Source organism: Suillus fuscotomentosus (genome assembly GCF_016647785.1).
Source record: "Suillus fuscotomentosus strain FC203 chromosome Unknown F5891scaffold_26, whole genome shotgun sequence".
NCBI classification, from domain to species: Eukaryota; Fungi; Basidiomycota; class Agaricomycetes; order Boletales; family Suillaceae; genus Suillus; species Suillus fuscotomentosus.
In genome coordinates this window covers 335,920-362,187 of record NW_024539538.1, presented here as the reverse complement: position 1 = coordinate 362,187, position 26,268 = coordinate 335,920, and the positions used below count along the sequence as shown (strand labels likewise).

General features: G+C 48.6%; 11 protein-coding genes across 11 annotated transcripts; 5 read left to right on the top strand and 6 right to left on the bottom strand.

Annotated features, from left to right (window-relative positions):
• Nucleotides 1–547: 547 nt before the first annotated feature.
• Nucleotides 548–2,291, top strand: F5891DRAFT_299681 (N-terminal nucleophile aminohydrolase). The gene is made up of 9 exons (XM_041371252.1): nt 548–642; nt 702–717; nt 775–801; nt 859–873; nt 927–1,101; nt 1,158–1,324; nt 1,381–1,632; nt 1,686–2,129; nt 2,181–2,291. The coding sequence occupies exons 1-8, from the start codon at nt 640–642 to the stop codon at nt 1,817–1,819; spliced, it is 789 nt and encodes a 262-aa protein (XP_041226167.1). The 5' UTR covers nt 548–639; the 3' UTR covers nt 1,820–2,129; nt 2,181–2,291.
• Nucleotides 1,846–2,856, bottom strand: F5891DRAFT_299737 (copper transporter). Its single transcript, XM_041371253.1, has 4 exons — nt 2,694–2,856; nt 2,353–2,637; nt 2,187–2,286; nt 1,846–2,135 (listed from the first exon to the last, which is right to left on the bottom strand). The coding sequence occupies exons 1-4, from the start codon at nt 2,744–2,746 to the stop codon at nt 2,028–2,030; spliced, it is 546 nt and encodes a 181-aa protein (XP_041226166.1). The 5' UTR covers nt 2,747–2,856; the 3' UTR covers nt 1,846–2,027.
• F5891DRAFT_1278155 (uncharacterized protein) lies at nt 2,577–3,339 on the bottom strand. The gene is made up of 3 exons (XM_041370306.1): nt 3,240–3,339; nt 2,694–3,188; nt 2,577–2,637 (listed from the first exon to the last, which is right to left on the bottom strand). Exons 1-2 carry the CDS (start codon nt 3,279–3,281, stop codon nt 2,967–2,969), a joined length of 264 nt encoding a protein of 87 aa, XP_041226165.1. The 5' UTR covers nt 3,282–3,339; the 3' UTR covers nt 2,577–2,637; nt 2,694–2,966.
• A 1,853-nt stretch (nt 3,340–5,192) lies between these two features.
• F5891DRAFT_299800 (copper transporter) lies at nt 5,193–6,297 on the bottom strand. The gene is made up of 4 exons (XM_041371254.1): nt 6,089–6,297; nt 5,758–6,042; nt 5,601–5,700; nt 5,193–5,549 (listed from the first exon to the last, which is right to left on the bottom strand). The coding sequence occupies exons 1-4, from the start codon at nt 6,148–6,150 to the stop codon at nt 5,442–5,444; spliced, it is 555 nt and encodes a 184-aa protein (XP_041226164.1). The 5' UTR covers nt 6,151–6,297; the 3' UTR covers nt 5,193–5,441.
• A 989-nt stretch (nt 6,298–7,286) lies between these two features.
• Nucleotides 7,287–7,959, bottom strand: F5891DRAFT_299560 (uncharacterized protein). The gene is made up of 3 exons (XM_041371250.1): nt 7,815–7,959; nt 7,612–7,765; nt 7,287–7,563 (listed from the first exon to the last, which is right to left on the bottom strand). The coding sequence occupies exons 1-3, from the start codon at nt 7,829–7,831 to the stop codon at nt 7,402–7,404; spliced, it is 333 nt and encodes a 110-aa protein (XP_041226163.1). The 5' UTR covers nt 7,832–7,959; the 3' UTR covers nt 7,287–7,401.
• Nucleotides 7,960–8,052: 93 nt separating this feature from the next.
• Nucleotides 8,053–10,138, top strand: F5891DRAFT_951847 (uncharacterized protein; the record flags this gene model as incomplete). Its single annotated transcript, XM_041375072.1, has 3 exons — nt 8,053–8,543; nt 8,603–8,672; nt 8,726–10,138. The coding sequence occupies 3 exons, from the start codon at nt 8,053–8,055 to the stop codon at nt 10,136–10,138; spliced, it is 1,974 nt and encodes a 657-aa protein (XP_041226162.1).
• A 2,222-nt stretch (nt 10,139–12,360) lies between these two features.
• F5891DRAFT_911504 (uncharacterized protein) lies at nt 12,361–12,624 on the top strand (the record flags this gene model as incomplete). The annotated part of the gene is made up of 1 exon (XM_041373631.1): nt 12,361–12,624. A coding segment is annotated over one exon (264 nt), but the record flags the coding sequence as incomplete, so codon positions are not given.
• Nucleotides 12,625–14,853: 2,229 nt separating this feature from the next.
• Nucleotides 14,854–17,094, top strand: F5891DRAFT_1032737 (uncharacterized protein). Its single transcript, XM_041361676.1, has 4 exons — nt 14,854–14,957; nt 15,007–15,501; nt 15,557–16,258; nt 16,342–17,094. The coding sequence occupies exons 2-4, from the start codon at nt 15,298–15,300 to the stop codon at nt 16,864–16,866; spliced, it is 1,431 nt and encodes a 476-aa protein (XP_041226160.1). The 5' UTR covers nt 14,854–14,957; nt 15,007–15,297; the 3' UTR covers nt 16,867–17,094.
• On the bottom strand, nt 17,095–18,965 carry F5891DRAFT_1032734 (phosphatase 2C-like domain-containing protein). The gene is made up of 6 exons (XM_041361675.1): nt 18,864–18,965; nt 18,766–18,798; nt 18,602–18,709; nt 18,343–18,540; nt 17,537–18,289; nt 17,095–17,477 (listed from the first exon to the last, which is right to left on the bottom strand). The coding sequence occupies exons 3-6, from the start codon at nt 18,677–18,679 to the stop codon at nt 17,298–17,300; spliced, it is 1,209 nt and encodes a 402-aa protein (XP_041226159.1). The 5' UTR covers nt 18,680–18,709; nt 18,766–18,798; nt 18,864–18,965; the 3' UTR covers nt 17,095–17,297.
• Nucleotides 18,966–19,524: 559 nt separating this feature from the next.
• F5891DRAFT_1032732 (armadillo-type protein) lies at nt 19,525–21,405 on the top strand. Its single transcript, XM_041361674.1, has 7 exons — nt 19,525–19,721; nt 19,775–20,054; nt 20,170–20,297; nt 20,354–20,631; nt 20,692–20,838; nt 20,897–21,022; nt 21,214–21,405. The coding sequence occupies exons 1-7, from the start codon at nt 19,622–19,624 to the stop codon at nt 21,379–21,381; spliced, it is 1,227 nt and encodes a 408-aa protein (XP_041226158.1). The 5' UTR covers nt 19,525–19,621; the 3' UTR covers nt 21,382–21,405.
• A 332-nt stretch (nt 21,406–21,737) lies between these two features.
• On the bottom strand, nt 21,738–24,801 carry F5891DRAFT_1128458 (uncharacterized protein; the record flags this gene model as incomplete). The annotated part of the gene is made up of 15 exons (XM_041364283.1): nt 21,738–22,098; nt 22,153–22,317; nt 22,373–22,571; nt 22,662–22,739; nt 22,790–22,929; nt 22,982–23,027; nt 23,081–23,233; nt 23,287–23,519; nt 23,569–23,609; nt 23,662–23,725; nt 23,777–23,946; nt 23,997–24,242; nt 24,295–24,325; nt 24,379–24,473; nt 24,562–24,801. 15 exons carry the CDS (start codon nt 24,799–24,801, stop codon nt 21,738–21,740), a joined length of 2,262 nt encoding a protein of 753 aa, XP_041226157.1.
• Between the last annotated feature and the right edge of the window lie 1,467 nt (nt 24,802–26,268).

The following is a 26,268-nucleotide window of genomic DNA, read 5'->3' as shown; positions in this document are numbered from 1 at the left end:
CGTTAATGCGACGGATGTAGTACCTCGGATTCAATCACAAAGCTAGAATATGATTGATGGCGATGGCCGACGAGGAAGTGGAGATGCGGCCAAGGGTGTACCACATGATGCCACAGACGTGAGTAGAACCATGGGGAAGTCGCCGAATCGGAAGCAGTACGCTAGTATTTTTCTTTCATTTGGCATTCAAAATGTATGGAGGTGCGCGGAATCGTAGCCTTCCGCAGTCAGACCATATATACATAGACGGAAGACTCAGCTGACAGTCATGTCTTCTTAATAACAGATAGTTTCGGGGAGGCCTTCCAATTCTAGTGCCAAACGTTGGTATTCGTTCCTCGGAGCAGAGTACTGCAGCTGGTTTCCTCGGAGCGCTTTCTACATACCATCATCTTAAAATTCATTCATGTAAAGGATGTACACATCCGCAGTAACGAAAGAAAATGTTCGAAGAGTAGTAGCACTAAGCAAACGAGAGCGAGGACCTTATTAGAGGGGTTGAGTCTGAGTTAATAGGCAAATGCCGGCGACCCCCCGCTTAACCTGACGCGTATGCCAACTCAATCTGAGGGAACGCGTCAGTGACAAGTTCCATCTTACAAGTACGCTCCTCCCTCCTCGTCTCCCGATTCATCAACCATGGTATGCACATTTTATAAATTGCATTGACATACAAATACTCACATGAATCACTCGTGCAGGCCCGAAGATATGATAGTACGTATCCTAGCAGCACCACCCTACTGAGTCCATATAATGACCATTGATTTACAGGTCGAACAACAATATTCTCTCCGGAAGGTGCTTAATTAGCATTATCAATTAAATGCCCTGATCTGACTCGTTTATCATGCACAGGCCGGCTTTACCAAAGTACGCTCATCAGAGAATTGCAGATGGCTCACGACCTAACCCTATCATTTCAGTCGAATATGCCATGGAAGCCATTTCACACGCAGGAACAGTCCTCGGTGTACTCGCAAAGGACGGTGTTGTTCTGGCCGCTGAGAAACGTGTGACAGGGAAGCTCCTCGATCTTTCCAGCGCAAAGGAAGGTGGGGGCTACGGCGGTAGTGGAGAGAAGATGTTCCTATTAAACTCGTAAGCACTACCCCCAACAAGTACCTAGGAAGCCTCTTGATTTCTGGAATTTGCAGAAATGTAATCGGAGGCGTTGCAGGCATCACGTCCGATGCGAATTCGCTAGTGAACTACGCGCGGACTGTGGCACAACAACATCTTTTGCAGTATAACGATGATATACCAGTTGAGCTTCTTGCACAGCGATTGTGCGATATGAAACAAGGATATACGCAATTCGGAGGTCCGTTAATCTATTCCCTAATTTGTTTGTTTTGACTTAAACGAGATATTGTCTAGGTCTGCGTCCTTTCGGCGTCTCCCTGTTATATGCAGGCTATGACCCACATTACCATTTCCAATTGTACCATTCTGACCCATCTGGCAACTACTCTGGGTGGAAAGCAACATGCATCGGGGCGAACAATGGCACGGCACAGAGTTTACTCAAACAAGAATACAAAGATGACTTGGGCGTCGAGGAGGCTATCGGGCTTGTACTGAGGGTAATGAGCAAGACGATGGACAGCACAACTCTTGGAAGCGAGAAGCGTAGGCCCATCCTACTTTCTTCCCCAAACATGGCGCTGATCTGTACTCGACAGTCGAATTTGCAGTCCTCACATACGACCAAGTAGCAAAAGCACCAAAAGCTAAGATTTACAAACCTGCAGAAATTGATGCTCTGCTTCGGGCGGAAGGGCTTGCGAAGAAGGATGAGGATACAGAGATGAAGTAATTGATCATACTCATAGCTGTATTCGTGTACAACAATTTCTTCAACCTTTGGAGTGATTAATTATGAAGCGTAGAAGAAACCGGCATTCTGATTAATGGTCTGTCTATATCAGACCTAGTCTTTGATAGAGCCATGGAGACTAATCGAAGCGATGTAAGCAGAAGGGATATACATCCATATTGATAGCAGCTTTCCCCATGTACACATATCAATGACATGTCATCCCCTTGTCAGCAAGACCGTTTGACTCAATAGTGTCACCCAAGATGTAGTGTCCTGCCCCGGCACCAAGGATAACTGCAAAAATCAGGTATGCCTATACGCACACAAATCAGTCAGTGTCCGAAAAACAAGTAGTTAGACATACATTATACGTCATAAACACAAGCATCAAAAAGAAAGACAAGCCAACGCTGGCTCCATACAGCACAGCGCGCATGGCACGATAGAGAGGGGGAACAGCGAATCTATAAAGGCAAAGCAAAGCAAGTCAGCGCGATCGAAGTAAAAACACGCGTAGTAGAAACACTCACCCCTGCTTCTTCGTGACCCTCGACCCATTCAACAAGCCCGTCTTCTTGGTGTCATCATCATGACGTTTAGACGAGCTCCGTCCACTCGCAGTAAGCGGCGTCCTACGCGCGTTCTGGATCCTCACTTTTACAGCAATGCGTTTATCAAAGTCCCTCGAGAAGACGCGGAGGTACTCGTAGAGCATGCCCAGTGCTACGATGGCAAGGAAGGAGAAGAAGAATTGGAGGTTAGAGCGGATGTGCCATTGGGAAAATACGACGCATGTGTCGATGATTTGGGTATTCCTAGGGATTGGGTAAGTATGGATGGGCTGGGTTGGATTGGGTTGAGTGGGATGTACCAGAGCATGTGCATTGAGCACCTTGCAGCCATATTATGTGCGCCGTGATCCATTGTTAATTTCTTTGGATTGTAAGAGATTCGGTACAATTATTCAACAGCGATGTATTACAGAAAGTCACGAAACATTTGGGCCCAAAGGGAAAACTCTACATTGAAACATGTGAGCCGCAAGAACGTTCATCCTTCGAGATCACCAAAATCCGGCAATAATTCAACCTTCAGTCCTTTGAGCCCTTTGCCCTTTGCAAGATGGCCATACAATTCCTCGCGACTATTGATATCGAGAAGGCGCCATCCATCCTCGCACGAACAGTTCCAAACGTAGTAGTCCTTGCCCGACGAAAAAATGTACCTTGCTTGTGCCACTTTCTTCGCTGAGCACAAGGGTCCCTTTCAAACCAGTGTATTCTTTGAGCATCTGTTCCACATTCCTAGTACGTTGCGGGACGATCCATCCATTTGGGACAGGGAGACTCTCGGAGGAGTCGGTATCCTGCAGAGGGCAATGAGCATTTCGCCGGGCTGTGTGTATTTATTGTGTTACCTGTGGAAGGGTTTTAGCGGCCTGACAGGCGGGAGTCAACATAACATCTGATGTAGCTTCCACCAATACTATCCAAATATGTACGGGGTGTAAACAAATCAAAATATGTTACCGTACTTTAAAGTTCAACGAAACCATTCTCCGACCAATGCAGTCTGGACTAAGGAAGGTTTCCGCTAGCCTCGCAGCTGCTACTATAATCGAGCGCCTCTCTGCGGCAGGCTCTACCAGTGGCTTATCGATCATCTGAGACTCATTAATCCCACGAGAAAGAAGGATCCGCTACCTCTTCTCATTCCCAACGTCCTGTGGATATAACATGGACTTAGCTGTCAGAGGTCGAGAAAAAGAGCAGGATGGTTTTGCCCAGTGGCAGGAAGCGGAACAAGGAGGAGGTAAGTACTATTTGCCTTCGCATCCGAGTCCGCACTCCTTTTCTGACCATGCCATAGGATACATCCGGTGATAAATGAATTCTTCGAATATTTGTTATGTTCCTGCCGACGGTCTAAATTCGCACTCTCGGCAGCACTTTGTGCTAATGTTGGGTCTAGACATGATTGCCAATCATGATACACTACTAGTTGAGCTTCTTGCACCGAAATTATACGATGTGAAGGACGGATGCACAATTTGGAGGTGCGTTAATATATTTATATTTTCCCCAATTCATTTGTTTTGGCGTTAATAAGCTATCATCTAGTCTACATCCTTCCTTGCTACATGCGGGCTAGAAGAACACACCACCGACTACCTCGCAATATTATCCAATCCTGGAGTACCTCCTCATCGCCTGGATCTCAAACAGAACTGCATTTATAACACCTCTCAGCAGAAAAGGGAAACGCGCGCGCGCGATTGCGCTGCATCGTCAGCTCGTCGAAGTCCAACCCATCGACTCATTTGAAAGCCGCAGCTGCATTCCATCCAATCCGTTCGAAAGACAATCCTCTGCGCCCGCGTATGCAACTACATTTATGTAATGGCCACCAAGGTTTGACGCTAGCACGAACCGTGCTAACCTTCGAACGGATCCCTTCACTCAAATCAATTGTACACAGCATTATCGAGGGTGAGAACGCGAAGAGACATGTCCGTTGTGTCTATTCAAGGACAAGATCGTGCTAATATTGTATTTCCTGAGTTGTTACGGTGATATCGTAATCATATCATCGAAGAGCCGACTGAAGGTATCCTTGTAATATATATACGTATACTCGGGGACTAATTCTATCTACATATATATCTTGCAGCGCTTTGTCCGTTGCTTTTCATTTATCGGTTATGGCAAGTGCCATGGAAACGTTTGGGGTCTATGTGCGGAGCCTGCTGTACGCCAAAATGTGTTCCATTGATTTGAATCCATTAATGACTAACTTATCAAAATGCTTACATATGTAGGCATTGTACGTACTGGTTCAAAGAAATTGGTGCAACATGAGTTTGTTGACTCGTTACTTGAACTAATGCGTTTGACATGGTAGTGCCAAATGCTGCGGTCCTCGAGGATGTTGCCGGGAATCTTTTAATGAAGATCATTTTGACGAGCAAATGAAAAGGGAGATGAAGCGGACGAAAGATACCAGCCACTTGTCGAAACTCAGCCCGGGCCATCTCGTAACAAGTACTATGACCACAAACTTGACGGAGACCTAACAATGCTTCACCGACGCCGTAACATGGGCTCGGAAAGTGTGAGGAATGATCGTCAGCTTCCGTTGTGAGCAAGATACAGACACGCTGATGGTCTTAACAGCTCGCGGGTGTGTTTGAGCTCTTGTATCTGGGTCAGATGGAATAAGGAGCTTACGCTTCCAAGAGTCGTGCTAGTCCATCGTTTTGCTCATTGACCTCAGTACAATCCCTGTGCATTGGATATTCTCGCTTTGGTAACTCTGTGCGCCATTGTTCGCCCCGATCATCCATCTTTTCTTCCACCCAGAGTGCTTGCGAAGCAGGATGAGGTTACAGTGGATGAAATGATAGATCATATGCATAGCTATATTCGTGTACAGCAATTCTTCCACCTTTGGAGTGTGCGAGGTATATTGAAACGTAGAAGAAACCCGTATCCTCATTCATCTACGTTAGTCTCCCCTAGTCAGACCTGGTCCTTGATGGAAGGAAGACATGGAGACTAATCGAAGCCACGTAAGCAGGAGTAATAGTTATGTTGATAGTAGCTTTCCCCATGTACATAGATCAATGACATGCCATCCCCTTGTCAGCAGGGCCGTTTGGCTCAATAGTGTCGCTCAAGATGTAGTGTCCTGCCCCAGCACCAAGGATAACTGCAAAAATCAGGTAGGCCTATACGCAAACGAGTCAGTCGGTATCCGAAAAACAAGCCATCAGACATACATTATACGTCATGAATACAAGCATCAAAAAGAAAGACAAGCCAACGCTGGCCCCATACAGCACAGCGCGCATGGCACGATAGAGAGGCGGAATAGTCAATCTATAAAGGCAAAGTCAGCACGATCAGAGTAAAAGCACGTGTTATAGAAGCACTCACCCCTGCTTCCTCGTGACCCTCGACCCATTCAACAAGCCCGTCTCCTCGGCGTCATCACCATGACGTTCAGGCGAGCTCCTTCCACTCGCAGTAGGCGGCGTCCTACGCCCGTTCCGGATCCTCAATTTCACACCAATGCGCTTGTCAAAGTCCCTCGAGAAGACGCGGAGGTACTCGTAGAGCATGCCCAGTGCTACGATGGCGAGGAAGGAGAAGAAGAATTGGAGGTTAGAGCGGATATGCCATTGGGAAAATACGACGCATGTATCGATTATTTGGGTATTCCTGAGGACAGGTAAGTACTTGTGGGTGGGTGGCGGTGAGGACGTACCAGAGCATCCACATCTTGCACCTTGCAGGCTCAGCAGCCATATGGTGTGCGCCGTGATCCATTATGATTGTGGAGTACGTTGACTACTGGTGTTTCGGTTGGGCTTCGGTCGAGAATTTACAACTCCCGATACACTGTGTTCGAGTTGCTACTACGCAACCTGTAGTATATATATAGTGTTAGCGCTTGTAGAGGTGAAGTAGAGACGCAGCAGACACAGTAATGGTTTGTTTGTATTTGCAGTGCCAGCTTGCTTGTAGTCATGCATACGCTGTAATCTAAATTTCACACATACGTATAGATAGCTAGCTGACAGGCTCCTTCCCACCACTGCTCGAAGCTGAGTGTGAGGGGAAGTGTGGACTTGATGATCCATTAAAATTGGCACTCGGTTCTAACAATAACTTCACCTACCCTCGCAGTCAGCCCCTCACAATGGTGGCTAGCTGGTCGTACCTGAGTTTATGAGTTAGATAAATATCGCTGAAGCACACCCATTCGGTGCGAGGCACAAAACGATAGTAGACAGGGACGCGCCAGGTGAGGCAGCTTTGCTAGTTGTTGAGACCCTTTCATAGATATGAGATACGGACGCACGCCTTACAAGAATAGAAGTCGGGCTTGAGGTCTATATTAAGGGATCAAGGCCCAGCTACAAAAGTTCAGGACCTCCCAGGAGGCTTGGCCGGCTGCCAAGCTAGAGGTCCCCGACGGGGAGTTCGAGGAGGATTTAACCCCGAAAAGAATTAGGCTTTGCTGAGGTTCGATCGACTGAGTCGGAACAAGGGAAGGCATGCGGAGTGCGCTCGTAAAGGACCGCGTATTGCGGAGGGTCTAGACAAGGATGCACATAAATTAGAACATCGGCTCATGTTTCGTCAGAAAAGCCGAGTGAGAATTCATTGGGGTGCCCCGACTTAGATATCGGCGGCGTCGCGTAGCATGAACACGTTGTAATCCAGATATTTGGTTGACTTTGTGGGAGCCTCTGCGCCGAGCAGTCCTGCAAATACTAGTATTTTTTGGGGGTTTCAGGCCCACATTCAAATCATGCAAAATACTTGAGTACTTGGAGGCCGCCATGAGCCCGGCACGATGGCGCGTGACTGGAGTAAAGCAACGTGCGAGGACATACAGATTCGAACATGCGAACAAAGTGCCAAGCAGGGTGAATTTTTATTTAATTTCAAGATGAAACGAGGTCAGGGTACCTCTGGCAGCTGGCGATGTTACACACACGCCTTGCAAAATAATTGACCAAAGACTATAGGAGAGCGATAACAATATTAAAGTAATTGGGGGGCGTGAGACACTTAATGTTCCATGCCTTCGTCGTCGTCGTCATCGTGGTCATCCTTTGTGAGGCCTGCCTTTTTGAGGGCTTCCTCGGATGTATAATCGACGCGTGTGCCACGGGTGCGACGAGGAAGGATTGCACCGGGGTCGATTTCCTCGTGATCATCTTCCTCTTCCTCCTGTGTCGGTGAGCGTGATGAATAAATATGAAAGAAAGCAAGTCGTACCTCTTCCATATCCTCGTCACCTTCTTCCTCGTCTTCTTCTTCCTCTTCCTCCTCCTCCTCCATTGACACGTCCTCAGCAGGAGCCTTTGTTTTGCCCTTTCCCTTTGAGTCGGGAGACTTTATGGGGCTCGTCGCGTCTTTTTTTACTGGAGATCTAAGAGGAATATTCGAAATTTGGACTGAAATGGTACATTAGAACTTACCTGGGTTCGGTAGACATGATGGGAATAATAATAAGGATTGTGTGTGAAAAGAGCGCGTTGGGATATGTTGACGCGACGGAGTTTGTAAAGAGCGCTCGGTCATCACCCGGACAACTGATTAACTTACGTGGATGATCTCAACGGGCCGCTGAGATTGAAGGTGTAAGCTGTAGTCCCTTATAGTGTCACTCATCCCAAATTCATACTACCCACTCTCATTGCCATGCATCGGGCGCTTATGTCCCTCTCCATCGGTGATTCTGACAAACCGACTTTCTCCCCCTTCGTTCCTCCACCTGTTCAACGACTCTCTCTTCCACCCACATCCAAATCCACCTCTCCTTCATCACCAACCCCAGGTCCCTCTACTTCAAATCCATCTGCTATATTCCCTTACCTACATCGCCTGGAAATTCGCGACGACATGGCTTCTCGCCGACAACAGAGACCCCTTCTCGTACTCAAGTTGTCTTCTCCTTCTTTTCTAGATTCCGTCGCTACAGACCTCGTAGCGGAAACTCCTTTTTACTCAGTCGAAACAGTCGGCTCTTCAACTACTATATGGCGTTCAGATCCATGGGACGCTTCTGTAAAAATCGCAGACATTTGTTGGCCCAAGGATCTTCCTCTCAAAGGCAAAGGAAGGGATACCCACGGTGCAATCATACAGATGAGTGAACCTCGTTGGAGAGACACTGACAACTACCTCAAGTATGGCAACCTTGGAAAGTACGACCCTTCTCCATATGTTATAAATCCTTCATTATTCATTTTTTTTGTTTCACCAGCTCACGCAAGTTCACCTTACCAAACCATCCCCATACGTTAAAGTGGAAGCGAACTGGTCGCACTTATCAGGTAACATTCCTTTTTGTCATCTATTTCCGCTTACGCTCACACTTTCTCATAAGTGCACATCTTCATCATCCAAGCGACTAATCGCATCCCTCGATATACAAGACGACCAAAACAATCCAAGACTTAAAGTTTTCGAAACCCTTGGTCCTGTCCATCAATCAGTTCCTCAAGTAGAACACGCTGGAATATCCCTTTCCCTACTCGATAACCTCTTTGTCACCGCTCTACTACTCGTTACAGAGCCTGACGATTGGATGACTGTAAGGCACAACCCAAATTCACTCGATACCCCAGCAACAGAATCCGAATCCCTTCCTAAATCCACATCTGCTCCTGCATCTGCACGTCAGTGGCGTAAAATCATGTATGGCGAACCTCTATATCCTTCCCTCAAGACCCCTGCAATAGATACCCGCTGTAATGAGGATGCAGATGTACTTGATATCTCCGGCACAGCGCCCCCACCTACATCTGTAAATCAATGGCGCAAAATTGTATATGGCGAACCGTTATACCCATCATTACGACCTCATAGTGCAGACGGTAGCGACTTGCCTCCACGCTCGGGTACAGCATGGGACTCTGAAAGCATCTCCTCCGAGTCCGTCTGCTATCCCGCAACCCCTTGTTCAGCACCATCCAGTGAATTCCATACATCCACATTTTGCGATGACTCAGAAAGAGCCGCTCCAAGGATCAATACCAACAGCCGTTATTCAACTCCCCTTAGCTTTTCCCCTGCACCAATATCACCCACCCCAGTATCTGATTATATCCCACTGTCATCGCAGCCTTCCCCCTCGCCACGTGCGGGTACACGGCGAGAACTTCCTGCGCCGCCATCTTCATGGCACCCCCCTCCTGGATCACAGCCGTGGCTTCACCGATCGAGATCGTCACCCCGATTATCATGTATCCCAACAACAAGCAGGCACACACCATCAGTCACGGAAGACGGAGTGCTCATCCCACCGACAGTGCTAGACAGTGATATGGATAGTGTGGGTGGTACGCCTCCGTCTCGCTGCCGTGCTCTTTCTTCGGGATCTGTCGTTCGGCGCCGACTACCCACCGTCCCCTCAAACCCCGTGTCCCCTACTAGCTCACCTCCTGCTCGACCCAAACGCCTTCCCACACTGGCTCGTACGCTTCCCCCGACGCCTGCCTCGATACCTCGCTTATCTTCCACGGGGCATCGGTACACCCACTCGTCCAATGTCGTCTCAACGCCGATATCAGCGACGATGCCCACGCGGCCATCAACTGCACAGCAACCGCGGGGTAGGACTCGTCCGGAGAAGGATGCTGATGAGGTGCTAGGGTGGGTGCGTAATGTCACGCGAGCGCACCATCACCGACGCGCGGTCGAGGAGCACGCGGAGCTAGAAGAAGCTCCACCACCAGCGTACAACGCCATCGACTTCTCGACGCCCCCACACTCCCGCGCACTCCCCCATCCCAATTAAACACCCCTGTCATTCTTTTCCTGTTTATGGATATATCATACGTGACGCCAATAATGATAGTTGTCTGCGACGAAATTCTCATCAATTCCTTCAGGAGTATATCTTTGCATTTAATTCCAAACTTGCTATATTTTTTTTCCTTCTATCAAATCATTGTTGTTGTTATTTTTACGATCATCTTTGTTCTTTAATTTCGCCAGCCAAGCAGTCATTCTTTCTCCAACTGACCATGTACCTGATATCCTCATTCAACTGATTGATTGATCGTGCCATAACGTACCACCACACGCTGATATCAACATTCACCTCGCTCTTACATACATATATTCCGATGCATACATACAGGCAGACACGCTGTCGATGTGGTGTTTTTACAATGGATTTGTATCTTGGCAAACCATGGATGACATTGTGGATCATGTGGTGATTTCATTCAGACCGGTAGCTACCGTGTGACTGTTCTTCAAACGGAGGGCTATAGTTATCGGTGACTAATTATGGGGGCCAGGGAGCTGATGACTGCGTTGTATATGACTCAGACCACGAGCTTGCACGTACGGTGTCCCACTCGAGTCACCCAAAGGATACAAGACGTACATGTGCCTTGCCTATGAAACCCATTACAGCTTACGATTACCATACCAGTGGATCGCAGCCAGGGACGTAGCCAAATCCCCGGGCCCGGGGAATTATGTATACTATCGACTCCAAAGGCCCTTACTAAGCTCAAACCCGCGCTGAACGCGGGGAGACGTGACGAAATTCGAAGTCGTCTAGTCATCGAATACTTCGGTGGAATACCATTAACCACGACCCCATCGGACATTCGAAGCAACAAGTCGAACCGATTCGATTGAGAGACATTCGCGACGACTCAGCAGAGTCTAGTGACCAACATGTGCCTCGCCTATGAATACCTACAACTGCGGATCAGTCATCATCATGCCCCTGCAGGGACTCGGACGGATGCGTGGATCTAGACGGCGGGTCAAGTCCGAATGTTATAGAAGGTTTCTCAAGGAACACTAGCCTTAACTAGTATACATACACTCGGATACCCGTGACCTGTGCGGCAACGTGTGTTGTGCATAGTAACGTTTTACAATTAACAGCTACAGCCCCGCGCTCTCCAAGTTCGGTCTTGTTTTCGTCCCTGTGATGTTCTCCCATGGTCGCTTAGAGTACAAAAACAAAAGTTGCTGTATCCTGCTAGTATGTAGTCAAGGCTAGTGACGACGACTAACGCAGTGCATGTCATCACAATTGACATGGACAGTCGATCGTTCACGCGCACGGACCGCGGTATCCTTGCGCCGTACAGCAAGTCTAAGTCAGTGGTATGTCCATGCATCAAGAATATCGCTGATCTTTTTTGATGGATATCAGACATATATATATGCACTATATGAATTATTTGACTCGCGTGGTGGATATACGGTCCGTAAAGCCTCCAACCCAGTGTCGCGCTGATCTCGTTTCCTTGATTGTTGATTGAGGATTCTCGCTCCGAGGCAGCACCAAACTTGAACACTTCATACTACATATAGTACTTATCCTCGCCGCTTACCGGTCATCGTCACCCATCAGGTCCTCAAGTCGTGGAATTTCCTTTCTTGCAGGCATCCGGTCAACCAACAAATGTGTAAAGCATATCATCTGTACGCGCAACTACACCGACCTTCGGCCACTGGTTCAGTCGCATCTGGCGGCGATACCATCTTGATTCATCCTGTCTCCTCCTGATGATCGTCCGACCATCTACGTGTGCTCCGAGGCGCCGACATACACCGAGGACGGAGGTGATAAACATGCATACAGCTATTGCTAATCGAGACATATGAACCGTGTTATGTCTACTTCCTTGGCGACTAATTGCAATTTCCAGTACTAGGGCATCAATCTGTAATACATGCCCACTATTGACATCAGAGCGTATTCGGTACAGGCAATTGCAATTCTACTCTCGGCACCACGCTTTTCAAAGGGCTCTTCATCCCCCTTCATCAATGGCGATAATTTCCATCCGCGGTCCGATGTCGCGTGGAGAACCTCTTGGACGCAGACCACCAGCCTTGGCAGCTGTCAGTAGGTCAGTAACACAAGACAGCTGTCAGCAGTCGCATGCGGAGCTAGATGACATGTCGGAGACGGAGAAGACGCTGGACGAGCGCGGCATGATCGGGCGTAGTGAGCAGCCGAGCCCTGTGAGGGATGAAGATTAGAAGCCGAGGATCATTATCGTGTGTTCGGCGTTGAAGGGGAGTTACCACTCAATGTTAAGAGCTGGAATTATATTGGAAGCAAATGCATCGCAGCACTGGGGAAAGCTTCCGACGATGAAAGGCTCGCGGGAGGTGCCCACGGGCCGAATGATGAAATGCCAGGGGCATCGCATGATGGCTACGATGATGGATAGCCAGTTGAAGACGCTGGAAACCCCCGAGTGCCGGCGGGTGGCGACGGCGTCTATAGAATGGTTGATCGAGGTGCGAGGGCTCCCGAGGATCCAGAAGGACAGTAGCATGTCGCCTCGAAGTGCTGATAAGTGTTAACTCTTTCCATAAAAACTGGCAATAAAAATATAGTTCTTGCAGGTTTATCTAGTACTTTCATATCCAAAGCTTGCCAAGTTATTAATCCGGCCTTAGTGCGAATTCTCGAAGTGATAGCTCACACGCCGAACATGAATTCTTTCCTGTATTTGCATCCACATGCCGTGCCAGATCAGCACTTGCATCGTGAATGTTTGGGACACATCAGTTTCATATGATCGTGAGCTTCAAAGTTCACGCGCGCAAGGCATTCCAGGACCCTCTTGGGAGTTGGGACAGTTTTGCCAGATGTGTGTACTCTATCACACAATCTGACAACCCAACGTTTGTCGGGCTCCTCTGCCATTTGATAATACCGTCTTGTTCTCCAGCACCCGTGTCCTTGTTTCCCGTACTCCGTCGATTGACATGGGATGCTAAAAATACCCACAGCGCTGCAGATTTCTTGCGCATGTATTTCATGTCCCTCCCTATTGTCTTTTGAACGTGCGGATTTCTTCAAATTCCCCCGCCTTTCTCTCGACCTTTTCGTCTTATGTCCTTGCCTTCAGAGCATGGCTTTGAAATATCGCCGTCTTCTAACAGTTCACCCTTGATCATACAGCCTATTTTACAGATCCACCATCTTCGTAAGTTGGAGATACGGGAGCCACTAGGAATATAAGGCATCTGGTGGCATATTACTTATGCTGCTACGAGCTCTGCAGACGGTGAGCATCGACATCAGGACATCGGATTTTATGTGCATGTCGTATACTACAGACAAAGAAGATGGTTCCTCCTTGAAATGTGCCGAGTACATATGTCAATGAACTACACGAACACCACATGACGACACCAACAGCGTCGGTTTGGAACACGTACAAAAAGGTGATTCAATGGTATATAGATCAAAGGGCAAGGTCACCGTCAGTAACCCTAGTCAGAGAGAATTAAATTTACCCACTCCCACATGAGCATCGTACAAGGGAGACAACCCTCCTTGTTCTCCTAATAAATGTGCTCTTCGGCAGGAAGTCTCCCCAATGCAAACAAGTTCAATAGTAGGGCAGAGATGCACCAGGTTAACGACTTGGTTTCCCCTTGAAAGAGAGGAACGAGGTCGTCTGACTTTGTTCTTTGTCCGGGAGCCCCTGGCATTGCACAAAGACATATTCATAGAACCTTGCAGGTGCATTGACAACAAGCAGGATGAGCCATAGTAGGAGAAACTCCGCTGCGTCGCTCAGCATTGCTTCGCGAAAAAACAACGCAAGAAGTGTATCTTCCACCAGCACGAAGACTTCCTTCGCTGGCGAATTAAGAGGTACAATCACTGGCACGACTCGAGCGCGCACCTCTACCTCATGGTGCCAACTGCGTCATCACTAGCCAAGACCAGAAGGCTGCCTGTACTGTCGGATTTCCCATCCAGTTCCCATCCCAGATGAGATACAAGGGCAAAGGCAAGGAAAAAATAAAAATAACTGCAAAAGGAAATAGATGCAGTTGAACATTTAGTGAATTCTCTGACGGTCGCCCGAAGTCAGGCCAGAATCTTCAGTCAACCGTTGGATCCCTTGTCGGCGCCTTCGGAGCCAAAGATGTCCTTGGCAGTAGCAGTTGCCATGCTCGCCACGGCGAAGCCTCCAATCCCACTGAAGCCAAATGTAATGCTCGAACGGCGGCCGTGCATATCAAAGGGGGGCAATCGTGAAGCTGGCTTCGTGATATGAGACCCAGCAGGCTGACACGAGCGCCATCCCATAGCAACGCATCATGATGGACACAACCGTCTGAAGAGGATGGCAGCCACATATTGTGGTGAAAATGCACGTGGAGATGTGCTACGCCAGGGGCATTTCATGAAGGCTGCGATGTTGGATGCCCAATTGAACTTGAAGCTTGAAGATGCTGGAAAGCCCTGAAAATGAGGAAGGAGTGGTGATGGTATCAATGGAGTGGTCAACTGATGACCGGTGCAATGATTAGTACTTCGTACTTAGCGCTGATAATCATTGCAATCCCTGAACGCACACTAAAACTTTAGCAGTACTTAGTTCTGTAGTAAATGCCCAAGTCATGTCTTGCATGGAAATAACTTGCCTTATTGGTTACCGGGTGTCCTCAACCATGTGAAGCAAGGTTGCAAGCTGGGGCACGGGCCGCACGGCAAAAAATACATTTGCGTCCCCCGAATCTGCCGTCAGCCATAGTCACCTAGTAAGTTTCTGGAGGAGGAAAGCGAGTCGGTTTCGATGCGGAAAAATCGTCGCTAGCTATGTACAGTGAGTCCTGCGCCTCGCCATGATTTCTTTCATCTCGAAAAGATGTTTGGTGTGTCTGTGTACCAATTTACGTCAATGCCGGCAACTTCAAAAGTACTGTACGGCTCCGCTGTCTATTTCAGGTACCCCGCCCTCATCCCTTCCTGCCGGATTCCTCGCTAGACCTCCGCACGTGTGCACTGATCGTGACGAGCACGCGCTGTCTGGGGTCAGTGCCAAGCTTGCGGGGCCTCGTGGCCCACGATAACAGGTACTAACGAGTCACGACGAACATGTGCAACTTTGCAAGCTCGTCCTCCCACTTGAATCTATCATATATCCATCACAGTACCTTTGAGTCATGCACCCAGCCTTACAAAATCTCGAAATAATATGCATGATTAGCTCATACGTGAAATGCAGTTCGCTTCCCTCATTTGCATCCACATGCCGCGCATTTGAGCACCCAGCACTTAATGCACTGTGGCGGGATCTGCAATCTGTGAAGCCCCTTGTCCAATGCTTACCGGATGACCTGTTTGGCTTTGATGAACTTGGAGGTGTTGTAGGTGTCCTACTTTCATATAAGTGTGGATTTCCGACTAAGTTCATTTACGCAGGCATTACAGGAACCTCTTGACGATAGGATGTGGCATACTCTTTTCAAATACACATCCCGCGTGCACTCAATTACTGTACCGAATGACATGGAGGCCATCAACCCCGTCTGTTTACTCGTACTATCTTGTTCTTCGGCACCTGCGTTGTTGTTTCCGAACCTCCGCAAATTAGAATGGCATGCCAGTGGAACCCACTGTGCTGCAGACTTCTTGCGCATGGTGTTTGTACCTTCCCTACTAGAGTTGAACATGGATATTCCTTCAGCTTCCTCCGCCTTTTTCTCGGTCCTTTCCTCCCTCGGGACATCGTGTCCTCGCCTCCAGAACATGTCTTTGAACTATGGATTTCGGCCCCTCATCTTATCGTTTGAAGCTTCACCCTTCATCACGCGACCTATCTCTCAGCTCCACCATCTCCACACATTGTCGGTATGTGACCTAGGAATCCAAGGCATCGAGCATTTGACGGAGCTGCGAGCTCTGGAGTCACTGAGCTTGAAGTTCACAATAGACTCAGCTTGGGACATAGTGGATTTATCACTCTCCGGCTTTCATAATTTACAATCGTTGAGCCTTTCCACTGTTACAATGGAGCAAGCTTCGGACTTTTTGAGTTCACTTCAGTTCGTCAGAACCAAAGAAATCAGGGTTGACTTCGAGGATCAGGATGAATCCACAGCGATACTTCGGTTATTCGCCATCGTCCAGGAGAGATGCGATAACGACAAGCTTGAATCCATCAGCCTCCAAGGAGATGATCCTAAACACACACACACACAGGACAGAGCATCTTCGCACCATTATACGCATGCCGCAACCTAACTCAACTGCTTGTTGGAAGCGTCTGCTACATTTCCATGTCCAACAAGGAGCTGGGCCAGCTGGTGACAGCCTGGCCTAAGCTCCAAGTGCTCCAAATCAAATGTTATCCCTCTGATGATTCCGATTCCATAATACCGACGTTCCATGGGCTAATCACTTTACTTGGCCGTTGTCCCGCTTTGACTTCACTCACTCTTGTCATCAATGTCACCAAGTTAAACGGCATAGATCTCAAGAGTCCCGGCGGTGGATGTCGCAACGAGCGTCTCAAATTCCTCGCCCTCGGAAATTCACCCATTAAGGTCCCCGTGAACGTGGCTCTCATCATCAGCGGCCTTTTCCCCAACTTGAAGAAGGTTGATTGTTGGGATGCATACCCGATGGGCCAGAAGAAGTCAGTGAAGCAACAGTGGGAGTTAGTCAACAGCATCATTGGTGGCTTTAGCCTCGTAGAGGAGCGGAGCTTTGCAATATGGTCCGACCTCTAGGCGCATCACTGGCACCTACGCTATCTGACCATATACAAATGTACACAGTAGTGCTTACAGTATGTGCAGCTGCGCTAAAACTATCGTATAGTTGTATATATACTGGGCTAATGCGCTCATATACTGCTAGCTTTCTCTTGTTTATAATACGAACTTCATGATGCAAACCCCATATGCGTAGGTGATGGGCTGCATCTCATTGTGTTAACGTGCCATTTCACGGATATCGATCAGCTCTGACACACATCAAATCTACATTGAACGGATATTAGTAGAGTACGGGGTGCAGTCAAGATAAACGGAATGCTCGTGCGCTAAATGAAGCGATTACAAGAACCAACTAAAACAATAGCAAGACGTCGGCCACGGCAAGAATAACACTCCACATTTGCCCCCCTCCCTAGCAGAACAATAAATCAACATCCCCATACTCAGGCAAGTCCCATGGACTCTGTGGATCCCGACGCTTTAAATCGTACTACGAGGACAGTGACATTGTCATTGGTTTGTCGTTCAAGGGCATGCTTCACGAGCGTCTCTGCGGCTGCTTGTGCATCCGAAATATGCCGCACGAGATCAATCGCCCCCTGATCGCCCGTGATATCCCAAAGCTACAGGGTCACACGATAATGAATTCTTCGAAGCAAAGGCACCCAACGAGGCTACTTACCCCATCACACGCGAGGATCACAAACTCGTCGTCGCTTCCTAACTCGGTTTCAGTCGTGTACGGGCTCCCAACGACATATTCTTTCATGCTGCTGTCTCCAAGACTGCGTGTTACCGCCAAAACACCATTCACGCGCCCACTCATAACGAATCCACCAGCATCGGTGATACGTTTCGCCTCCTGCTTATCGCTTCCCTTGTGATCGTAGGTGAGGCGCACTGCCCGGCCTGCGCGGCAGAGTACGCCGCGCGCGTCACCAGCGTTGGCAGTATATAACACGCGCCGCGAGTTGGGTGGTGCATCGATTGGAACCGTGCATGTTTGCACCGAAGGTGGAGATGTCTGGCTACGTGTACCGGAGAATGCGGAGGGGAATGAGGGTGAGTTTGGTGAAGAGCCGCCCAGGGATTTTAGCGCCCTGGCGAAACGGGAAGCCGAAGCAGGGGACTTGCTCTTTGCTTTCTTGCCTGTCTCCTTGGATTCGTCCGTAGGCTCTGTCGGAGATTCGCTCCCGCTGCGGCTCCCACTGTCAGTAGGAGAGGGCGGGGAAAGTGGAGGCACGGGGAGAAAGGATTGCCGTCCATCTGCATCCTCGATGCGAAGAAAGGCGGTTACAACTGTACATCCTGAGTGGATCTTGCCATCGGATTCTTCGCTGAGGCGAGAAATGCGTTTGTCGACATTGTGGAATGTTTCATTCAGAACGTCCGGAATTGTGGCGCTGGAGGAAGTGCGGAGTCCGTCGAGGAGGTACTGCATATGATCACGCGTTTAAATTAACACAAAGACCTAGTGGCTATACGAACCTCGTGAAAATGCGCGCCACACCACTCAGCTGCGTGTTTTCCTGCGTGACCGTCGAAAATAGCGAAGAATCCCTGGCCTCGCACACCAGCATAGTCGACGACGAAGGAATGGGCATCTTCCATATATCGTCGTGTGCCCACGTCCTCAGATACACCAACCTTGTAGGCACCGTTTCCTGTAGAGTGCTGATTCAAGATCTAGGTATACAATGAGTCTCCCTGATGCGTTCGCTATTGTCACTGCATGAATAGTACGCACACCAAAGGTGTCGATGCCATCGGCAGTCGTAATTGATTTTGAGCGCGCATTTGGGGAGTCTGTGAAACGCAAGTTCATGGAGTTCGTGCTGCGCGTCAGTTGACCGATCTTATCGAGGTAGCTCAGTAGGGTCAACAAAGTGTTGTGCTGGAATGATTACATACGTTAAGGCGACCGGTAAGCGATGTCGCAGGCTCCTTTACGGCAAGAATACGTTCATAAATATCAGATGTCATCAACGATGACAACGAATGTCACTCACCGTTGTCGGGATGGCTGATACTCGAAATTTTTATGATAAAAAGTAAAGAGGAGTGCTGCAGCTATTGGCTGGTCTTAAGGGACTCGCTTGGGCCGCCAGTCGGCGACTCGGATGATCCACTTCTCACGTGAGCTTGAATCCATAATGATGCATGACTCGGATGAGTCTAAACCGCCGTGATCATGTCACAACTTGAATGAAGTACTACAGCTACTATTTCGCAGCTAGCGCTCGTCGGACAGGCAGATCATTGATCAGATTACAATTGACCATGAACAGGTACCCTCACAACTATAATATTGGCAGCGCGCCTGCAAACCCGGACAACTCAGATTCAATCGAACTGTCACCAGCGACCTCGATGGGTGCACGCCTCATAGAAAAAAACCAAAGTTCACCAGGCGACAATGTTGCTCCTGGGAACTGATGAACACGTTTCGCATTTAGTCTTCCTCAGGCCTAGCCAGACCAAGTATAATAGATGATCATGGGCGGGGTTGGCGCCGACAGTGACTCAAGTGCTTGAAGGGCACATTGTTTGATTTGGACGCTGTGTTCATATCGATCTCATACTTCTTACATATTATAAGAGTGCAAGAAATCGACTATCATGATGATATTGACGAGAGACATGCTCATCGATGTTGATCAGTCGGATATCTCCGACTGAACAAGCACTTTGTTGGGTCCTGTTAAACTGCAGCTGAGCCCGATTTCATCGTCTGATCCACGCTCTCGACATCGCTCGCAGACTGTGGATGTCTCAGCAATCAGCAGTCCCAAAGCCTTCACTCCAGGGGGTTCGCACAAAAGTACGCAAAGGCCAAGTCAAAGCACAGGCAAAGCACGAGCCAGCGGGTAAGACTAGCAAGTTCCGATCAATCTACCATGCTACTTATGTCGACATCTAGTCTTTAGAGACCAACTCTACAAACATCTTGAAACAGTTCCAGAAAACGATTTCGAGGGATTCAGCGCTAAACTTGTACAGGCCGGTGGGACGCTCGAGTATCTCAAGTATGCCGACGCCTTGTTTGAGATCCTCCTTGTCGGCGGGCTCATCCAGCCGGGTGGGTCATATCTCGATGATGGCGCGCCCATGTCGCCATTCTCTATTTTCAACGCACGTAATCCGCCCGACATCGAAGAGTTGAAGAAGTATGTCGATGTGTTTAACAAATTGAATCGAAGGTGCATGCGATTGTGGTCCCGCGTAATATGATGTGCATGTGGTGTTAATCATGAATGTAGGTTCAAATATCTTCAGAAACCGTTCGAGGAGCAAAGTCTCCCCACTCTCCTGCAGTACATCGGTCCGTTGGTCATCCGAGCAACGCGACAAGCTCGCCATGACACTTGGTCTTCTTCTTTCGCAGGGCCTCGTGACCGCAGCTTGTCTGCAGAGTTTAACCAAGGATCACCTCATCAAGAACGGTAAGCTCACGCACTACACCATGCTGGACTGCAAGAATCTCATCGGATGTCTGTAGACCAGTCCATCAATATCCTTGCGTTGATCTTTAGCGCATACCTCACCGACCAGTCGATCGATCACCTTGCTGCGACCCTCAAACGCGGCAATATCAAAGATCTACTCCTCTTCTTCCCTCCAAACAAGAGGGACGCTAAAGTTCTCGATGCTTTTTTCCGGGAGAAAAATCTCCCTACCGTGGCCGACTGGTACACGAAGAAGCAATATGCGATCGCGAAAGACGCAATCATGAAGGAATTAAAGGAGGTGGTAGAACGCAGCGATGATAGTGAATCAGTGCGTCATCTTTACACATGTATCACTCATTTCGAGTCATATAACTCATGATTCACATAGATCATATCTGCAATCCAGAGTAAACTAGAAGAGCAGCGGCTCCCTGAGGCGGAGCTTATACAGAGCATCTGGCAGGGCCTCATGGCTTCCGTAGACTGGAGTGCACGCCCTGACCAGATAGAAGGCCTCGCACTACGTGAGGTCGGGGTGAGTGATCCGGTTCTCCTATCGTTGAACCTTCCATTGATATCATTTCCCTCTGTAGAAATTTGCCCCAGTTCTCGTGGCCTTCTGTAAAGGCCCCAAAACCCAGGTTGCTCTGATCAATATCGTACAGGTCTACTGTTATGACGACACACGTGTCATGAAAGCCTTCCCACAGATCTTGAAGGTGTGTTTCGAGTCTTACTATTTTCGTTCGTCTGTCACCGGTCCTTTGGGATGTGACGTTGCGCCCGTGATGTCGGCCTATTCGGCAGTAGGCACCAGATCCTATCGCTTGTATCCCACCCCTTTTCCAAGTGTGTTTAGATATGAACACCATGGTGCAGTAATACATTTATAACTTACTGATTCGCACAGGTTTTGTACAATAAGGACTGCGTTTCTGACCAGGCGATCATTTACTGGCACCAAAAGGGGTCCAAGCCGCAAGGAAGACAACACTTCCTGAAGGCCACCGAGGGCTTGGTCAAGGTTTGTCAACAAATTTCCCCTTCCGTCTTATCATGCACCAAACTGGTTCTTTGACAGTTCCTTCAGGACCAGGAAGAAAGCGAAGAAGACGAAGACGAAGAGTAAATTATAGGCTGATACGCTCTCCAATTAGATGTGTATTTCCGTGTTGCTATCCATCTTCTCTCCCTGTACGTGCATTGTAGGACAATTCACATTCGCAATATGTTTGTTCAGCACGTGATACACATTAAATCGTAGGATATCATTAGCAATACTGATGCAAGAAAAAAGCATGAGCAAGCAAGAGCGGGACACAAACGAACAAAGCGAGCAAGGAAAACCAATAGAGACAGAATACCAGACAAAATAGTGCATATCACCAGCCCTCAGCGCGCGGAATCGTCGCTGCCATATGTACAATCGCGTCCTCACCATGCCCCTGGCATCGATGCAAAGTCTCCACTCCAGCCATGCATGCCATTTACATCCATAAAGATTCCATCGCTTCCGTTGACAGGTAGCCCCAGGTCTGTCAAGTTCTTCTCCTGCAACCACGTAGGTATCGCACTCGGGCTGAACGTGGCACGCTCGCTCGGCCATGCGAAACCCAGTTCCTCCATTGTGAAAGGCGCAGATCCCGATGGATCAATGTAAGGCCCTGGGCCGTGTGTAACAATCCCATCATTCAAGATCTGTGGGGGCATGGTGGTCATAGGTGCATTCAGCCCTGTAATCATCCCGACTTTGCGCCGGAGATTGGCAAGCATTATACGTAGCGTTAGGGCGTAGCTAGAAGCGGGGATTAATTTTTTAGAAAAAAAAGAAAGAACAGGGGAACCGCACCGTTCGGCTGCAACATCAGAGAGAAGCTGTGCAAGCTGCTCAACTTGCGCTGTGATCGCGGTAAGGTCAAGCTCTGCAGGAAACAAGTTTGCCATCTTGAGTAGGAAGAGACCAGAAAATGCTGCCGTTACGAGACTGTCGTGGACTGCATATCTCAAGGCCGCTCTGTGATCATGATGATTATCATCCAAGCGAAGCACCGATCAAAACGGAAACTGACCGGTATTCAGCAGAGTTGAGGAAGATAGAAAGGCAGTTAAAAGCCGCATCCTTCGCCTGGAACGCAAGTTCACGTTGCTCAAAAGGCATCTTATCCCACGATACACCTCGAAGAGCTACGCATACGAGCCAGAGTTTGGCGTAGTGTAATTCTCCGACGAGTATTTTTCTCGGAAGAGAATTCTCGTCCATTGTCTGGCCTGCGTAGGCGATCAGGAACGTAGAGAGGACAAAGTCAACTACGAACGATGAAGATTGTCACAGTCCTGCCACCACTTGTCGAGTGCAACATTTGCACGCCGAATAAAAGGCGAGCGTATTATGATTAACCTGCCCATTGAGGGGCGCGAGAGTTTCGTAAATCTGGGCTACAAATAACGAATGAAGTATTGATATCTCCTCGTGAATTTATTCTTACTTTTTTGAGCGATGAGCTCCACTTGCGAGATCAGCCTTACATCCGTTGGTGACGCCATTGGATGCGACAGAAGAATACGACAGTGTCGAATGGAGCTCTCGTCTCGCAGTACAATAGGGCGACCGGTGCCGAGACTCATCCTGGAAAAGACTGTTGAGATACAAATGAAGATGCCAAAATTCTTCGACGTACTGGTGATCAAACCAGTACAGGCATAGCCAGATACGCGCCGACACGACTAGGATTGTCATTAGTTCTGGATGATAACTGGACAGTCACTCTTATGCATACCCAGGTCACGTTCCTCTTCCTCGGTGCGTTTTTTCCCTGAATCATCAGCAAGTTTCTCCAATGCTCGGTGAAGACCAAGATCTAATGCCATCCGCATTGCGTGGCCGCTAGGGAGCCATCCGTTTGTACTCCATGCAGCTAAAAGTAGCATCCCTATGAAACTGATCAGACATGGTACAGCAAAACATACAAAACGAAATTCTCACCCATAACAGCTTCCTTCCTCACTACCGGGCCAAATAACGACGAACGGGAAATGCCCTGTGCTTCTTCTAGACACTTGTAGAACGTTGAGCTGAGGGGCCCATTGCCACTCCTGATTTTGCTTGCAATGGCAAGTATCGCGTCAAATGTCCACGGAGTGCGTTCCATCAGGCTCTCGAATGTGTCATAATTCGGATCGAACAAAGGTATGAAGACGTGGCAACCAGCGAAAAAACTTCGACAAGAATCAGAACGGAGCAAGACCATATCCACGAAATGCCTACATATGATAGAGCTCCCGCGCCTCACTTTCCGAGACAAGGCCCTAGACTATAGCGTTATGACCTGCGCAGAAGCCCAGTATTTCGTCAACTCACCTTTTCAATGACATGCGGAAATGCATTCCGGGGAATGGGCTCCACCCGCGGGCGTTTTTTGACCCTGTTTTGTAAGTGATCAGTATGATCGTACATCTCACAGATATGAAACTACCTCGGGGGGGAGGCAGATGGCGCAGCAGCTGCTTCTGCGGCAGCATTTGCCAAACCTTGGAGAGCTTCAATAGGCGCATTGAGCGAGGCACGAGGCAGCGTTTCCTCCGACTCGTCATCTGACGATGGTGTAGTACTGGGCACAATTCCATAAGTTGCGTATTTGTGAGGCTAAAAGTTTATCAGAGATGTTTATAGATTGATCTCACAAGCGGACCAACCGGCGGAGCGAATCCCGGAAGTGGCGGGAATGATCTCGAATGGGAGCGTGGCTGAGAATTTTGGCCTCCCACATGTCCGTGTGCATCATACCCGTTGCGTGACATAAATCCAGAGCCATCGCGACTGGACCCGGAAGTCATACCCCCATTATACCCTTGTTGTTGAGTACCGTAGGCCTGGCTTTGAACGGTGGATAAGATGCGGTCCAAAGAGGATTGCATGCCAATCATCTGACTCTGCATAACCTAGAATACGATATTGTCAGATAACCTCAAAATATAGGCTTTGAGCATGTACCAGATATTGACCCTCGAGGCGAGACAAGCGCCTGTTGAGTGGTGTAAGTGATGATGGCGCAAGTTCGTCAGATCTGAAGCTTACTCGACACTGGCGCCAGTTATAGCATTTGTATTTTTCTTCTCTGGTTTCTCGAACACACAAGCGGTTCCACTCAACTGACATCGACGACAAGGAGCCTAAAGAATGTAACGCCGGGCCGGGGCGGGAGAGGCGGGCCAGTGAGCAGAGGGGGGATGATCGCAAGCGGGTTTTGAATAGACGTACCTCTCCTTCACATCTGTTTTTACCCTTCCTGCAAGCGGTACAAGCTCTTGCGCCTCTCTTGGGTATGTGTGCGGCACCTTGCGGCTGTTGTGACGAATGGGCTGTGTCTGCAGGAGATTGGCTCATGTCTTGATGATCCAAGTTGTTGTTGCTATTTTGTGCGATAAGACTGTGCGTCCTGCGCCGTTTAGATGGGATATCTGAGATGTTTGATGTTGCTGCAGATGGGGACAAGGACATGATGGGTGGCCGTAAAGCGCGCGCAATATTTCGTCACTGCCAAAGGAAGTGTACACTATAGTCTCCGCTAGTCTCCGCTAAGGTCTTCTTACGCGACTTTGGGCCCAATCACTTGACCACTTCTCACTTCATCGTTTCATGTCTCGCCTCTCTCACACTCTAATGCAGTCGTCAACTTGAACGTTGACCTATTCTTGACGGATCAGTCGCGTTGTGCACACTAAGCAGGGTTAGCCAACGATTTACATTCTTTTGTAATATTCATTGATAGTAGACAGCGGGAGGCATGACCCATACGTACTAGTACCGAATTCTGGGTTCGAAATAAATGCAGCCTTCAACCTTGCACTTTGATCGCAAATCGATTGTGCGTACAATCACCTACATGTCGGCATCGGACAACTTCAGGGTCACCAAAACACACTGCATATTGAAAGAATTTTTACTGGAACAGTCACGGCATGTCTGTTAGTCCAGTTTTCATTTATAAACAGGTGCATCCTTGTTAAAAAAGAATGATCATGATATTGCCCACTGGAACGATGTTGATCGCACATGCCTGATGATCTGTAATACAGGTTCATCCCTTATCTGTGCATCCCAAGCATCTGTTGATGCATTGATTTTTTCCTTACAGGTACCGACAACGGCCAATACTAGTTTCCCGCTAACACACCCAGGCTTGTGTAGTAAATGGATCCACCAGAAAGACCACTCCTAAAAAAACATAAGTCGGCAAGCTTACGATGCCTGGACACTTGCTTTACTCAGGACGTTAGTGGTATTCCTGTGGAAGCTAGGGATGTTCATTTTTTCTGACTGGAAACAATAAGCCTACGTCTGGGCGAGGCGGCGATCCAAACGGGCAACGAGGTGTCTCGACGTTTGTTGCAGAAAATGATAGTGAGCTTCACAGTTTGCTGAACGCCCCATAACATGGGGAACCCGTGTTGAGAGCAGGTCGAGTGCCGACTTCTTAGGGGTGGCTGCGGTGCGCAGTGCCGGTAAATTCCATTCACTTTAGTTTCTTGGTAGGTGACTGCGCCATTATCATAACGGACATCCCATTCCGGGGAGAAACTGACGCAAGCTTCTTCTTCTTTGATGGATGGGAGAACTCAACGATATCTCCCAGGAAGAGAACATTTTGAAATTTCATTAAGCAACTGACGGGATAATAAGATCAGTGTGTAATGACCGGCGGTAAAAGCACGTCTGTAGTGACGCAGCCAGAAGTCGATGATGAACAGTTGTGGAGAACTTGTGGACTGAGCATACATTTGGAATGAGTAGATCAGCCTGGGTCTCACAACCATCATCACGCCATTATCCCTGGAGACAACCTGTAAGACACCGAACTTGAAAGCGAGTCACAAAAGGTCATAAACTTAACTTGTCAGCAAGCCGTGACATCGACGAGTAGGTATATTCCCTCGTTGAAGTGATCAAATGGTATTGCTTCCTTTC